Source organism: Cebus imitator, unplaced genomic scaffold (genome assembly GCF_001604975.1).
Source record: "Cebus imitator isolate Cc_AM_T3 unplaced genomic scaffold, Cebus_imitator-1.0 Scaffold765, whole genome shotgun sequence".
Taxonomy (NCBI): Eukaryota; Metazoa; Chordata; class Mammalia; order Primates; family Cebidae; genus Cebus; species Cebus imitator.
The window spans coordinates 249,694-263,374 of NW_016108080.1; the positions used below are offsets into that span (position 1 = coordinate 249,694).

The 13,681-nt window shown below is 40.4% G+C and overlaps 1 protein-coding gene across 2 annotated transcripts in view; it reads right to left on the reverse strand.

Annotated features, from left to right (window-relative positions):
- NOSTRIN (nitric oxide synthase trafficking) overlaps positions 1-13,681 on the reverse strand; it is a 61,710-nt gene that overhangs the window by 24,519 nt on the left and 23,510 nt on the right. For both annotated transcript variants that reach the window (XM_017519668.2, XM_037735266.1), the window contains 4 exons: positions 10,405-10,467; positions 10,122-10,203; positions 7,127-7,189; positions 5,258-5,356 (listed from right to left, as the gene is read on the reverse strand). In XM_017519668.2, coding sequence (XP_017375157.1) covers positions 5,258-5,356; positions 7,127-7,189; positions 10,122-10,203; positions 10,405-10,467 — 307 coding nt within the window. The remainder of the gene's footprint in view (positions 1-5,257; positions 5,357-7,126; positions 7,190-10,121; positions 10,204-10,404; positions 10,468-13,681) is intronic.

A 13,681-nucleotide genomic window follows, 5' to 3' on the forward strand; every position in this document is an offset into this window, starting at 1 on the left:
TGTAGGTCATAAGATCCCTATTCCAGAGATCCTGCCCCATACCCAGCAGGAAGGAAGGCTGCACAGAGAGGCCAAGAAGAGTCTAGAAAGAGAGCCTTGCTGGGTTTCCCCACTCAGCCTATTAGCATTCGATTGCACCTCTTTTGTACAATAATATTTCTACATGGATGTCCATACTTTGTTAAACCTAAGCATAAATGTAGACAAGTTCCCCTGTCTTTGGATCTTTGTTCTGAAGCTCCCACATCACATAGAACTGTGATCAAATGCATTTGTATGCCTTTTCTCCCGTTCATCTGCCTCTAGTCAGTGGTTTTTAGCCAACCTTCAGAGGACAAAAGGGAAGTTTCCCCTTGGCCCTGATACAGGTTGCACACATACGGCACATTGCATACTGCCCTACACCTGGCATAGCACTCCAAATTTAGCATGTGTAATTATTGCCAGTGAAAAGCCTGAGATACATGCCCAGTGTTCACCAACTTATGGGCAGCTTGATAGATGGTTTCCTCTCATCCTGCTCCCCAGTGATCTGCTCCCTTCCAAAGAGCCACCTCTTGCCAATCACCAAAATTTGTCATTCTGATTACTAAATCTTCTGGAAAAATCAATGTACGGTAATACAAAACTCCCTGGGCCAGGGTAGCTGAAATTGATTTTCAAAATGCTCAGACAAGTGATTTCATGTTTCTGAGAAATAAAGTTGAATTATTCTTCAACTATATATATATATATATGTAATATATATATGTGTGTGTGTGTATATATATATATATATATATATAAAGCATTTGATTTCTTTCTTTTCTCTCCTCTCCTCTCCCCTCCCCTCCCCTCCCCTCCCCTTCCCTCCCCTCCCATTCTCTCCTTTCTCTTCTCTTCTTCTCTTTTTTTTCTTTCTGACTCTATAACCCAGTCTGGAGTTCAGCGGCACAATCATGGCTCACTGGCTCACTGCAACATCCCCATCCCAGGTTCAATCAGTGCTCCCACCTCAGCCTCCCAAATAGCTGGGATCACAGGCATGTACTATCACACCTGGCTAATTTTTGTATTTTTTGCAGAGGTAGGGTTTCACCATGTTACCCAGTCTGGCCTCCAACTCCTGGGCTCAAGCTATCTGTTCACTTCAGCCTCCCAAAGTTTTAGGATTACGAGTGTGGGCCATCGCACCCAACCAATTCTCCAACTTTACTATGTCTAGAAATAACCTGAAGTACTAGTAAAATTGGAGATTCCAGGGTTCTACAAGTAGCAATGCTTATTTCGTACATCTGTAGTAGGATTAGAAAATCTGAATTTTGACTACAGATCCTCAGATGGCTCTGATGCAATGGTCTTCAGATCATTCTTTGAAAAACATTAAGGACCCCCTGACTTAGCAGTTTAGGATTTTCAAGGACAGAGACAAAGGCCATTAAAATGGACCCTCTCTGGGCCGGGTGCAGTGACTCACGCCTGTAATCCCAGCACTTTGGGAGGCCAAGACGGGTGGACCACCTGAGGTCAGGAGTTCAAGACCAGCCTGGCCAACATGGTGAAACACTGTGTCTTCTAAAAATACAAAAATTAGCCAGGCGTGGTGGTGGGCGCCTGTAGTCCCAGCTACTTGGGAGGCTGAAGCAAGAAGACTGATTGAAACTGGAAGGCGGAGGCTGCAGTGAGCAGAGATCACACCACTGACGTGTTTGGTTTGAGTTGGAATTGGGAGGATATGGTGGGTGGTGATATTCAAAGACATAGAGAACACAGGAATAAAGATTATCTTTGGCAGAGAGAAGTGATGGTTGGATTTCGGATATTGAATTTGAGGTGTCAGAAAGCAGTTTACAGATTAGTTTGGGCTGGAGGTATAAATTTGGCTACTGCCAGCATAGATACTATAGTTGAAGCCTTGAGAATATACTTATTGTGTGCATATTGTTTATGGAGTAACTGATATTGAGAGTGCTGTATCGGATACTGGAGAGACAATGGTGAAGACAACAGAGTGAGGCCCGGGAAAGAAATCTTCAGAAACTGCAATATATAAAGATCAGACCAAAAAGGAGAACCCATAAGGATATCTAATCTAAAATTTACAGAAAGTAGTAGGAAAGCCAAAATCATGAGGTGTTAATAAGGATAAAAGAAGAGAACGTTTCTAGAAAGGGGAAATAAACAATGCGTAATACTGCCAATAACTAAGGTAAGACTTGGACAGTACCTATTGGCTTTAGCAATGGGAAGACATTGTTTTTGATAGCAAGAATACTCTTAGTGGAAAGATGGGAAAAGCTTGATTAGGGTGATTTGAAAAGTGAACAGAAGATGAGAAAGTGGGGACAGAGCAGACACCCCTTTCACTAAGATGTATTCTAAAAAGAAGACATGACAATATCTGGAGAGGAACGGGAAACCCCATAAAAATGTGACCCTGCAACTTTCTTTACTCTTCCAAGATGGGGAGAAGGTGCAGTAGACTATTTGTGCTCCCCTGCCACCAGATCATGTCATGAGGGTGGAAACCTCATGAATGGGATTAGTGCCCTTTTAGAAGAGGCCCCAGAGAGCTCCCTTGCTGTCTTCCCACCATGTGAGGATGCAATGAGAAGTAGCCAGTCTGCAGCTTGAAACAGGGGGCCTCCCCAGATAGCACCCTGATCCCACACTTCCAGAATGTCTGTTGTTGAAGCCACACCATCTATAGAACTTGGTTATAGCAGCCTGAACAGACTATAAGACAGATAGTTATAGAAGCCTGGTGGGGAGAATCATTAGGGAGGGTGCTGTCCAAGACATGGGAAATATGGGATAATCAAGAGAGGGCCTCTGAGAGGCAGGATGGAATGAGATTACAGCACAGGGTGGAGAACTGGCCTCTCCACTGCAGATATGTAAATGCTATTACTTCAGTAGGCAGGTGGCTGTGCTGACTTCTATTTACTCTGTGAGGTAGGAGGCAAGATACTGTGCCAGGAGTGCGTGGATGGAGGTGTGAGGAGAACGGAGGTTTAGATCAGCTTCTGGTGAGAACCAAGACTGCTGGGCAGGAAACCAGGAAGAATTTGCTGAGCAGCACAGAGCATCAGCTCAGGTGATCATGAGTGCTTCTATGTGAGATGAGAAAACGAATGTCCCCCTCTTGGATGTTCAGCTTCAGGATTAACAAAAGCTGCCAGATTAAGCAGTGAAGATGGCATGGGTTTGTGACAGTACAGCCAAGGTTATGGTTAACAGCTGGAGGAGGGGAGAGAGCACTGTAGACCTTTATTCCCAGGGAATCTGCTGATGAGGGTAGGAAGAGAGAATTCACTACTTAGCTGCCATACTTTTTTCTTTAATATTGCATGACATCAATAAAGAATATCTTCTAATGAGTGCTCAGAATGCCTTGGCAGGTCCTGGCACTGAGTATTTTAACAGACTGCGGGTTCGCCTCCCTGGAAGCTGTCTCATTATTCAATACTTGTTATGATCATTTCCAACTGTGAAGATTGACATGGAAAGAAATAAGAATCTTGTAAAATCTTGCTAACAATGAAATTAAGTTATTCAATGGATATTTCTTCAGATGAAATGAAAGAGCTACTTGCAATGACAATTTTCTATTCCTCTTAAGGGGCTACAGTAGTGCTGGTTGCATTTCCTTAGGGGGGACTTGTCTTTTGGGGAAGATATTGACTCTTTCAAAGGTTTTCAACTGGGGCACATACCAAAAGAGATGTGCAAGATAATCTATTGGGGTGTGAACAGAAAATCTTTATTCCTGCACCCCAATATTATTTGTGTTCATTTTGCCTAAAAACACAGTTGTCAAGCTTACTCTTATTTAATATATGAGTCTACACTGGTGCTCACACGTGGACAGTTATGGATTCTGATATAGCCTGGAGAAGGCTGGGGATCCTGCAACCTGAAAAACTGCCCTAGGCCCCGACTGCGTCCTCCCTTCCAACATCTGGAACATGTGACCATTGACATATACCTGAGCCATGTGGTTTTACAGACATTATCTGGCTCCAATTAGGTTAACATACACAAAATGCACAAATATCTTAGAAGATTTCTGCCAAGAAGCTGTAGATTGATGTTACTACTACCAATTTAACTGCAAAGAATCCACAGGAAAATGTCAGAGCTGATGCTGCCACCTCTCCTCGTTGTGAGTGTGTCACTACCCATGTGAAAGGGCAAACACTGAAATGAGATCTGACAAAAATTTTGATAAACAAATTAAAAATTATTGAGAAGGCTGGCTGGGCACAGTTGGCTCATGCCTGTAATCCCAGTACTTTGAGAGGCAAAGGCAGGCAGATCACTTGAGGTCAGGGGTTTGAGACCAGCCTGGCCAACATGATGAAACCCTGTCTCTATTAAAATACAAAAAAATTTAGCTAAGCATGTAGTCTCAGCTACTTGGGAGGCTGGGGTGGGAGAATCACTTGAGCCCAGGAGTCAGAGGTTGCAGTGAGCCAAGATTGTGTCACTGCACTCCAGCCTGGGCCACATAGTGAGATTCTTTCTAAAATATATATATATATATATTTTCAAGAAGACTATTAGAAATATACATTTAAATTTACTATGGTTAAGGCTGAACCTTGTTCCAAGTATGTATTTTGCCTGAAAACATTACTTAATGATTATCTAAAGCCATCATGGTTTGCTAATCATTTAAAATATTATTTCATCTTTATCTCAACCTGCAAACATCTCTACCTCTATGCTTTATAATATTCATAACATATTAACATAATACGTAAAGTACTATATGTAACAAACAACACATGTATTTTTTTTTTTTTTTACTTATTTAGGCTATTAGTTGAGAGGTTTTTAAAGATAATATTAATGGAGTTCCTGTTCAAAAAATTTGGGCATTATTGGTCTCATTTGTCATCTGTCAATAATATTTTTTTAAAAATATATGTGGGCCAGGCATAGTAGCACACTTCTGTAGTTCCAGCTACTTGAGAGGCTGAGGTGGGAGGATCCCTTGAGCCTAGAACTTTGATGCCAGCCTGGGCAACACAGTGAGATCCCTTCTCTTTAAAAAAAATCAAAATGAAAAAGTTTTATATATGTGTATGTGTGTGTGTGTATGTATGCACACACGCCAGGAATGATTTAGAATCCCCTTTAATGCTCTATCAAGCTACATCTCTGCAGGCATCCCAGAGAAGGAGGAATCAACCCGTTCTCTTGTGTTCGTAGCTAAGGGCAGCAAGTCCATCCGTCTTATGCCACATGTGCCCAGCCAGCCATGACAGCTTACCTTCCGCTTCTCCTTCTCAGTCACAGATTGCTTGGAGCTTTCTACAAGCTGGAAAAGTGCTTCATGTTTCTTGGTACTAATCATTAATTTCTTCTTGGCCTAAAGTAAAAAACATGCAAACAAGAAAAAAAGGAACAGAAGCTAATACCTAGAGAAAACTCTTCTTCTCTTTTGGAACAAAGCACATTCATATGCTAGCTTAAATGATTATGTATCCTAGAATCCTCCAAAGTCTAAAAAAAATGTGTATTTTTAGTTCTTCATTCCCATCCTCACCTCAAAATGTACCTAAAACATCAGAGCAGCTAACACTTTGTCCTGAGAACTCCTGCATATTTTTTCATTATATCAGGTACCCTCAAGAGGGTTATGCATTTTGCTAAATCATTGAAGGCCTGCAAGCCTCCAAAATAATGTTCTAGTGAACATAATGGCTTTACCACAAAAAATATCACAGCAAACACAGAAGACTGCCTGCATCATTCTTTACATCAATCTGGGGCACAACTGAGATTGTTTTAAGATGTTCTCTTAAAACTTGCAGCAAGGGTCGCAATTCTGCTTCCCGATGCCCAAGCCTGAGAGCCGGGCATTTGCCTGGCATCTTGTGAAATGCCCTGCACTTGCTGGAGTCAGAGAAGTAGAAAGAAGTGGGGAAGGAAGGCATGCTCAGAGTCTCCCTACCCTGTTCATGCTGACACCTTGAAGTGGGTTAGGAGTTAGGGGATCATTTCCTAATCTACATAGTTGAATTTGGCTGAGGATGACGCTCCAGAGATAAATTAAGCAAACAAAATTTGGTTTGAGGTGGATTTGGCCTGTTTGGGAGGTGGAACTTGGTAACACCAAGTTCGCCTGTTTCTGAGGGTGCCTATCTCTAGTTATTTGGCATGAGTGGCTATTTACTTGTAAAGGTTCTCTGTGGGCACTAACACTTTGGAGATGAAAAACGATTTCAACTCTTAGAGAACAGGTCTTCTCAGAGGGGTTCATTGAATCTTCTTAGCAGATTTACTGCTAGTTCTTTCTACCTGAAATGAATTCCTTCTATACTACATTGTTCTAGAATATTCTCTGCATATGGATCCCATCTGTTATTTTCTCTGCTTAAGAACTCATACTGATATATGCTAGCTTCCCACACCAGATCATAATTCCTCTCTTTAGAATGTATTCCCTATTTCCTGCACGTATGTCATCTAGACAACTAAACTTTAAATTACTTGAAAAAAAAATCATGTCTTAGTATAGTGCTGTGCACAAAAAGTGGACCTCATATACTCATGAAATTGATACACACGTCCCCTTTTACAGATCACTACCCATCCCTCACTGGGCCACTCTCACTGGTGATGTAGAGATCACTAACACCTTTCTACAAATGAAAAAAATAAAACTCAGGCAGTGTTTGTCATTTGCTGTAAGTTACAAATTATTCAGAAAGGCAGTCAGTATAATGTAATAATTAAGAGCAGTGAACCTGAAACTCAACTTGTGACAACCATTGGTTAAACCATTAACCAACTCTGTAACCTTGAGCAAATTACTTAAACTCTCTGTGTCTCCATTTCTCCATCTGTAAAATGGGGCAATGCACAATGACATATGACGTTGGGTTGTCGTGATGATTAAATAAATAAATATATAGCACTTAGCACATAAGTGCTAAATAATCATATTTAGAGCCATGCACTTCCATTGGTTTGGGTGAAAAATATATCTATGTAATAACTCAGGTAAGGAAACATTTTTCTCTTCAGTTAGCAGTTAGAAGTACACATGTTAGAACATGCCACCACAATTGTATGAAAGCAAAACACTTCACTTCTAAAAACTGAGTTTACACAAATGATATTTGTGGATACTTGCCTTAATTTGCTGATTCCAGTTGCTAAGGACAAGATTTGCTGTCTTTTCAACTTCACTGTCAAGCTATTGAAGAAGGAAAAAGAAACAAAAGTTTTGCTTTCTTCTTTAGTCACTGTGATAGTCTAAATGTTTCTACCCCTAAAATTTTCCTGTTCCCTCAGTGTGATGATATTTGGAGGTGAAGCCTTTGGGAGATGATTAGGTCATGAGGGTGGAGCCCCATGAATAAGATTAGTGCCCTTATAAAAGAGACCCCAAGAGCTGCCTTGCCCCTTCTGCCATGTGAGGTTACAGTGAGTTCAACAGCCACTGATGAACCAGGAAGTGGGCCCTCATCAGACAGCTAACGAGTGGGTGCCTTGATCTTGGACTTCCCAGCATCTAGAACTGTGAGAAATAAATTTCTGTTATTTATAAGCTATCCCGTTTATAGTATTTTGTTAGAAATGCCTGAACTAAGACAGTCACAGAACTGGTTTATCAATCACTATCACAATTCATGGGAATTTCAAGATCCTACAATGGACATATTAGCCAAATTATCTTATCCCTGTGTCAAGTAACAGGGCTTGGTAAAATAATTATTTCTAATCTGTAAGCACGTGGCACATAAACATGTGCAGTCATGTGCAAGGGCTCCTTGCATGGGCTGGTCCCATCATATCATCTTAAATGTCAATCCATGCAGCAAAAACATCAGCATGCATGAAAACTGGTAACAGTCCTAGCAGTGCCAATTTTGCTATTTGTCTTTATTGCCCCTGAAGTGAATATTGCTTTAGTTTCAAAGATATTAAACTCAATCATAATTAACTTTTTCCCTTGCTTTTAAACATCCAAAGAAACAGTAACAATAATGATGAAAATGATCAAGACAACTTCCCAGGGAGATCTGATGTAAGTTACAACAGAACCTTTTTCCCTGGAACATAGACCCAGCAGATTAGACATTATTCAACCACTCTGAGACCTAGCAAATGCTACACTTTTTTTTCCAGTTGGTTAAATTTAGAATATATGGTTCATTGCAACCGACACAATGAAAATATTTTATGTACTATGCCACTTTTGACTCCATGTATGTGGCTGGAATGTGGAGCAAGTTCTCTTTAAAAAATGAAATCTAATCTTTTATCTTTTGTGAGAGAGTAGAGTGGGGTGGTGGGGTGCAGTGGAGAGGGGCAATGCCAAAAAGAAGATAAACAGGACCAGCAGTTTGGAGGGTTCATGATATTCATTGACTAAAGCACTGTGATCAGTTATCACAGCACCATGCCTCTTTTATGGTAAATACTAAAGAAATGCTAGTGACTTCATATTATTATGCTGTATAAAAATATTTTGTAATCAATGAAATATAGACAAGTAATTGGTTTTTATTAAGTTGGCTTGCAAAGGCAGAAGATTATATTGCTTGCTAGTAATTCCTATCAAGTTCTGTCCATCACCTGAAACTCTGAATAGAACATCCATTCTGGTAAAATATACCTATGTACATACAAACAACAATTCTACTTCCTGACTCAGTTTAATAAGTTTGAATAAAATTTTTAAAAATAATTTCTCCTCCATCAGAACTTTCACATCTCTCCTCAACCTTCTGACTTGCCACTGTTAAGATGTGCTTTATCAGACTGTGGTGCCTTGAGACTCCCCCTTAACCACTGCCCCTTCCCTTCAGAGGGACCACCTACCACAGCTTACAAACATCTTACCTGCTACCAGTCCTGAAACAAACAGTGACCATAACCCCACCCCTATCAGAGTCAAGCAGCGTTTATTAAATACCCAATTATGTTGCCTGGAAATAGAGTATATAAAGTGCTTAACTAACAAATGACACACAAAGAAAAGAAAAAAGGACACAAAAGAAACTGTTCTAGGCTGGGTGTGGTGGCTCACACCGGTAATCCCAGCACTTTGGGAGGCCGAGATGGGCGAATCGCCTGAGGTCAGGAGTTCAAGACCAGCCTGGCCAACATGGCGGTACCTGGCCTCTACTAAAAATACAAAAATTAGCCAGGCATGGTGGCAGGTGCCTGTAGTCCTTGCTACTTGGGAGGCTGAGGCAGGAGAATCACTTGAACCTGGGAGGTGGAGGTTGCAGCAAGCCAAGATCTTGCCATTGTACTCCAGCCTGGGTGACAAGAGCAAAATTCCATCAAAAAAACAACAAAAAAAAACTAAAGGAAGGAGGGAGGGAGGGAGGGAAGGAGGGAGGAAAGAAGAGAGAAAGCAAGCAAGAAACTGTTGTAGAAGGAAAGGCACAGAGAAAGAGCAGAGGATCTGTTCTCAGAGGATCAAGTGCCCCTGAAAGGATTGTTTAATTATTTTTCTGTATTTTTTAGAATTTTTGAGGATTGTGTCCATTATCACCTTTACATAATACCAAGCTGATAAGCATAGAAAACATGTTTGTAAAAATTGTGCTTATCATTCTTCTATTTACAAACAGAATGATGAAATTGTTTTAAAAATGTAAAAAGTATTAAAATGAAATAAAAATAACCTTTAATTTCACAATCTAAAGATCATTCTTATTAACATATAGAGAAGCATCTTCCAGTTTTTTCTAAACATATATATACATATTCATTTTATGAAGTTGAGATTGTATCAATTAGATTTTTTAAATTCTGCTTTATTTCACAGTATACTGTGAAAAAAAAATCCCAGTGTGATGAACTCTTCTATAAGCTTTTTAATGGTTGCAAAGTATTCTATTTCTTGAATTTATGACAATTTATTTTGAATGACTCAGTAGTTTCCAGTTTTTCACTATTACAAACAATGCTCTAACAAACATCCTTGGACATAAATCTTGGATTGCGTTTTTTTTTATTATTCATTTATTTTAAAGTAAATGCAAGTATTTATTTTATTTTTAGGATAAATTCTTGAAACCTGGTACCACTTTCAGATTGCCTTTTCCTTTTTGGGCCAAACACAGGAATCTTGCTTTACATAGGAAGAGAAAAGAAAGGTTTGGACTCACTGATTTTCTCTTCTTCTCTTGTACATTTAGGACTTGATATGTCGGTTTTATTGCTTCCAATTCAATTGCTTTGCCAAGTTTCCTGGAAATAAAACACACAAGACATACGAGCATAATATGAGGGTTTACATCTACTTTCCAAATTACTTTCTGGGGAAATAAAATAGTGCGTTACGGCACATCTATTCAGTGCAAGTTTGAAGTGGAATATTTGTAGCACACCCACTTTAAATATTTATGACTCCCTTTGGAGTTGGAGAAAGGCAAGCGTGGGAGCACTCACTGATGGAGTTCTGCTGTGGATTTCATTCCCTCCGAGGCCCAGGCCCAGGCGCTGCTGACACAGCTAAAGGCAAAAAACAGTGGGGAAAAAGGTGAGTGTAATTTACCCAGGAAACTGTGAAATACAGCATCACATCTGATTCGCCACATTCAACAACTGTATTCACTTCCCTAACCTTATTTCAATTTCTCCATGAGATTAAATTCTGCCAATATGTTTATTTGCACTCTATGCATTATATATGCTGCTTTTTTTGCAGTCATTTTTCATTAGATTTTCATTTTCTATTTCATATCTCTATAAAATAGGGGAAATGGCCAGGTGTGGTGGCACCTGCCTCAGCCTCCTAAAGTGCCTGTAAATCCCAGCACTTTGGGAGGCTGAGGTAACAGGATCACTTGAGGCCACAGGTTCAAAACGATCCTATGCGACACATACAGCAAGACCTTGTCTCTACAAAAAGCATTTAAAATTAGCCAGATATGGTGATGCACACCCAGAGTCCTAGCTACTAGGGAGGCCAAGACAGGAGGATTGCTTGAGCCCAGGAAACTGCAGTGAGCTAGGATCATGCCACTGTACTTCAGCCTGAGCAACAGAGCAAGACCCTATCCCCTGAGCCCCTCTCCCCACAAAAAGAAAAAAATAAGCAATAAAAGTAAAATAAAATAAAATAGGGGAAATAAAATAGCCAAGGATAAGAACAGGTTGGTTAGAAGCGCTCAAAGACAATGTTTTCTAGCTGCCCATTTAACAGATGAAAAAACTGAGACTCAGAAAAAGTTAAGTTAGAAAGGGCTTGAGAGCCCTCCTCACGTCCTCCTGCTGCTCTTGGAGTTGGAGTCCAGCTCCCATTCCCTGCTGGGTTTGAGGACAACAGCTCGGATATTTTATGGTCCTATGAGCATTATCTCAATGTAACACAAAGAATAGTGCTACCGAGTTGCTCATGGCATAGTGAGAGGATTAGGGAGTGTGATGTCATTTTCTCCCACAGAAGGACCCCAGCTCACAGTGGCCCCATATACTCTGCTTTCAACTGTCAGGGTAATAAGTCCAATCACATCAATAAACCCCAAGGGCAGAGGCCTGAAGGGAGTGGATCTGCGTCCCTGCCTCGGTCAGAATGGTGCAGAGGTTTTACCTCCAAATGCCTTAGTTTGCATCCTGCAATCTAAGAATAAGAGAACTAGACTAAAGGATGCCAGATTTTCTAAACATCCAAAGCCAGATATGAGCTTAGGCACAAGAACGTACCTGCTATGTGCTTACAATTATAGAAGAGTCCAGAAAACACTAAATGAGTCTATATTGACAGGAATCAGATCAGTGGTTGCTTGGGGTTGGGTAGGAAGGAATGCAAACAGGCATGATAAATCTTTTGGCATGATAAAAAATATCTATGTTTTGATTTTAGTGGTGGCAACACAGGTATTTACGTATGTCGAAACTGAGCAAATCATATGCTTAAAATGGAAGCTTATTATTGAATGTAAATTAAAGCTCAACAGAGCTGATTAAAAAATGAAGTCAGGCACATTTTTGGATAGAGAACCTGACATTTGCCCCTTGGAGGAGCTGGGTATCAGGGCAGGAAAACAAGCATGTGGTCTCAGAGGGGCCTGGGTCTGAATGGAGATGCTCTCTCTTTGTTTTCTGTGTGGCCTTGGAAGAATCTCTGGCCTTCGTTTAATTGATCTTTTAAAGTAGAAGTAACTTGTCAACACCTGTGAAAAGAAGGGGTAAAAATGGAAAGACAAAAGAAAGAAAGAGAGAGAGGGAGGGAGGGAGGGAGGAAAAAAGGAAGGAAGGAAGGAGGGAGGGAGGGAGGGGGGGAGAGGGAAAGAAAGAGAGAAAGAAAAGAAAGGAAGGAAGGAAGGAAAGAAGGAAGGAAGGAAAATAAAGAAAAAAATAGAAGTAATGAAGTAACAGGATATCTGCAGTACCTAACAGAGATTTCAGTATGGATAAAAGTTGACTAATGTTTACTGTTAAATACTGTAGTAATCCCAGTTGGCCTACCATTTCTGGACCTGCCAGCTCTCCAGTGGTATTATGTTGGATGCTAGAACTGCAACACAATGCACATACCCTACACTCCTATACCTCTCATTCCTTAGGATGCAATTAGAATAAAAAACATAATGGACACTCACAGAGCTTTCGATCCCTGCCAGGTACTCTGCTAAGCACACTTGTATAACCTCATTTAATTCTTACAGCAACCGTAAGAGATAGCCTTTACTTTCATTTTAAAGAGACCTTGAGAGGTAAGATAAATTGTACTAGGTCACTCACCCGGTAAGCAGTAGAGTTAGAATTTAAACCTGGGCAGTCTGTCTATACTCAACCACTGTGCTATACCGGTTTCTCTGTAGTCTGCTAGAATAACTGTCCTAAAAATAAAAATAAAGCTAAAAGTCAGAGCAATTTCAAAGCCACCATTTGCTATTACGGCTGATGCCTAAGGAAGAGTGGGAATTTGAGCCTCCAGAAGGCTTCCTTTTTTCCTTTCCCCTCCTTATCTCTTTCATCATCAAAGGAGACCTCTACAATGGCACTGCCAGTTCAAGGGCACGTCTGCATGCCTTAGTCAAGAATCTTCGTAGCAAATTACCACCAATGAACTATTTCTGGTATACCAATATCCTTCCTCTCTACCCCTAATAAAGGAATCTACTTCATTCTTTGTGCTGCAATATATTGAAAAGAATGCGAACCAACACTTTTCAGCACCTAATGGGCTAAGCTCATCACACACATGATCTCATTTAATATGCCTACGCACACACAATAGAGCACATATTATTTCTCTGTCCAACAGAGGAAGAAATAAAGGCCCACAGAGACCAGGTTATTTGTCAAATGTCGTAGAGGAGAGAAAACGCAGGATTCACACTTCCTGACTCCAAGACAGTCTGACTTTCACAACACCACTTCCCAAGTTAAATATCATCACCAAGACCTATTATGAATGTGGCCTTAGGAGTCATACAAACTGAGGAAGAATCCAGCTCGGCAACTCATGATCTAGATGATTGGGGAAAGTATCCTAAACTTTCCGAGTCTCAAGTCCTTATCTGTAAACAGGGATAACAAGACCTCTAAAGGGTTCTTATGAGGATTAAATGGGAGTATCAGTAAAACATTAACACAGTGCGTGACACTATAGTGCCCAAGAACTGGAAGCCATGCTTGATGTGATGTACCTGTCATGTTTATAAGAGGATGCTTGAATGGAACATATGTCAGTTTTTACTATCTTCTTTTTTTTTTT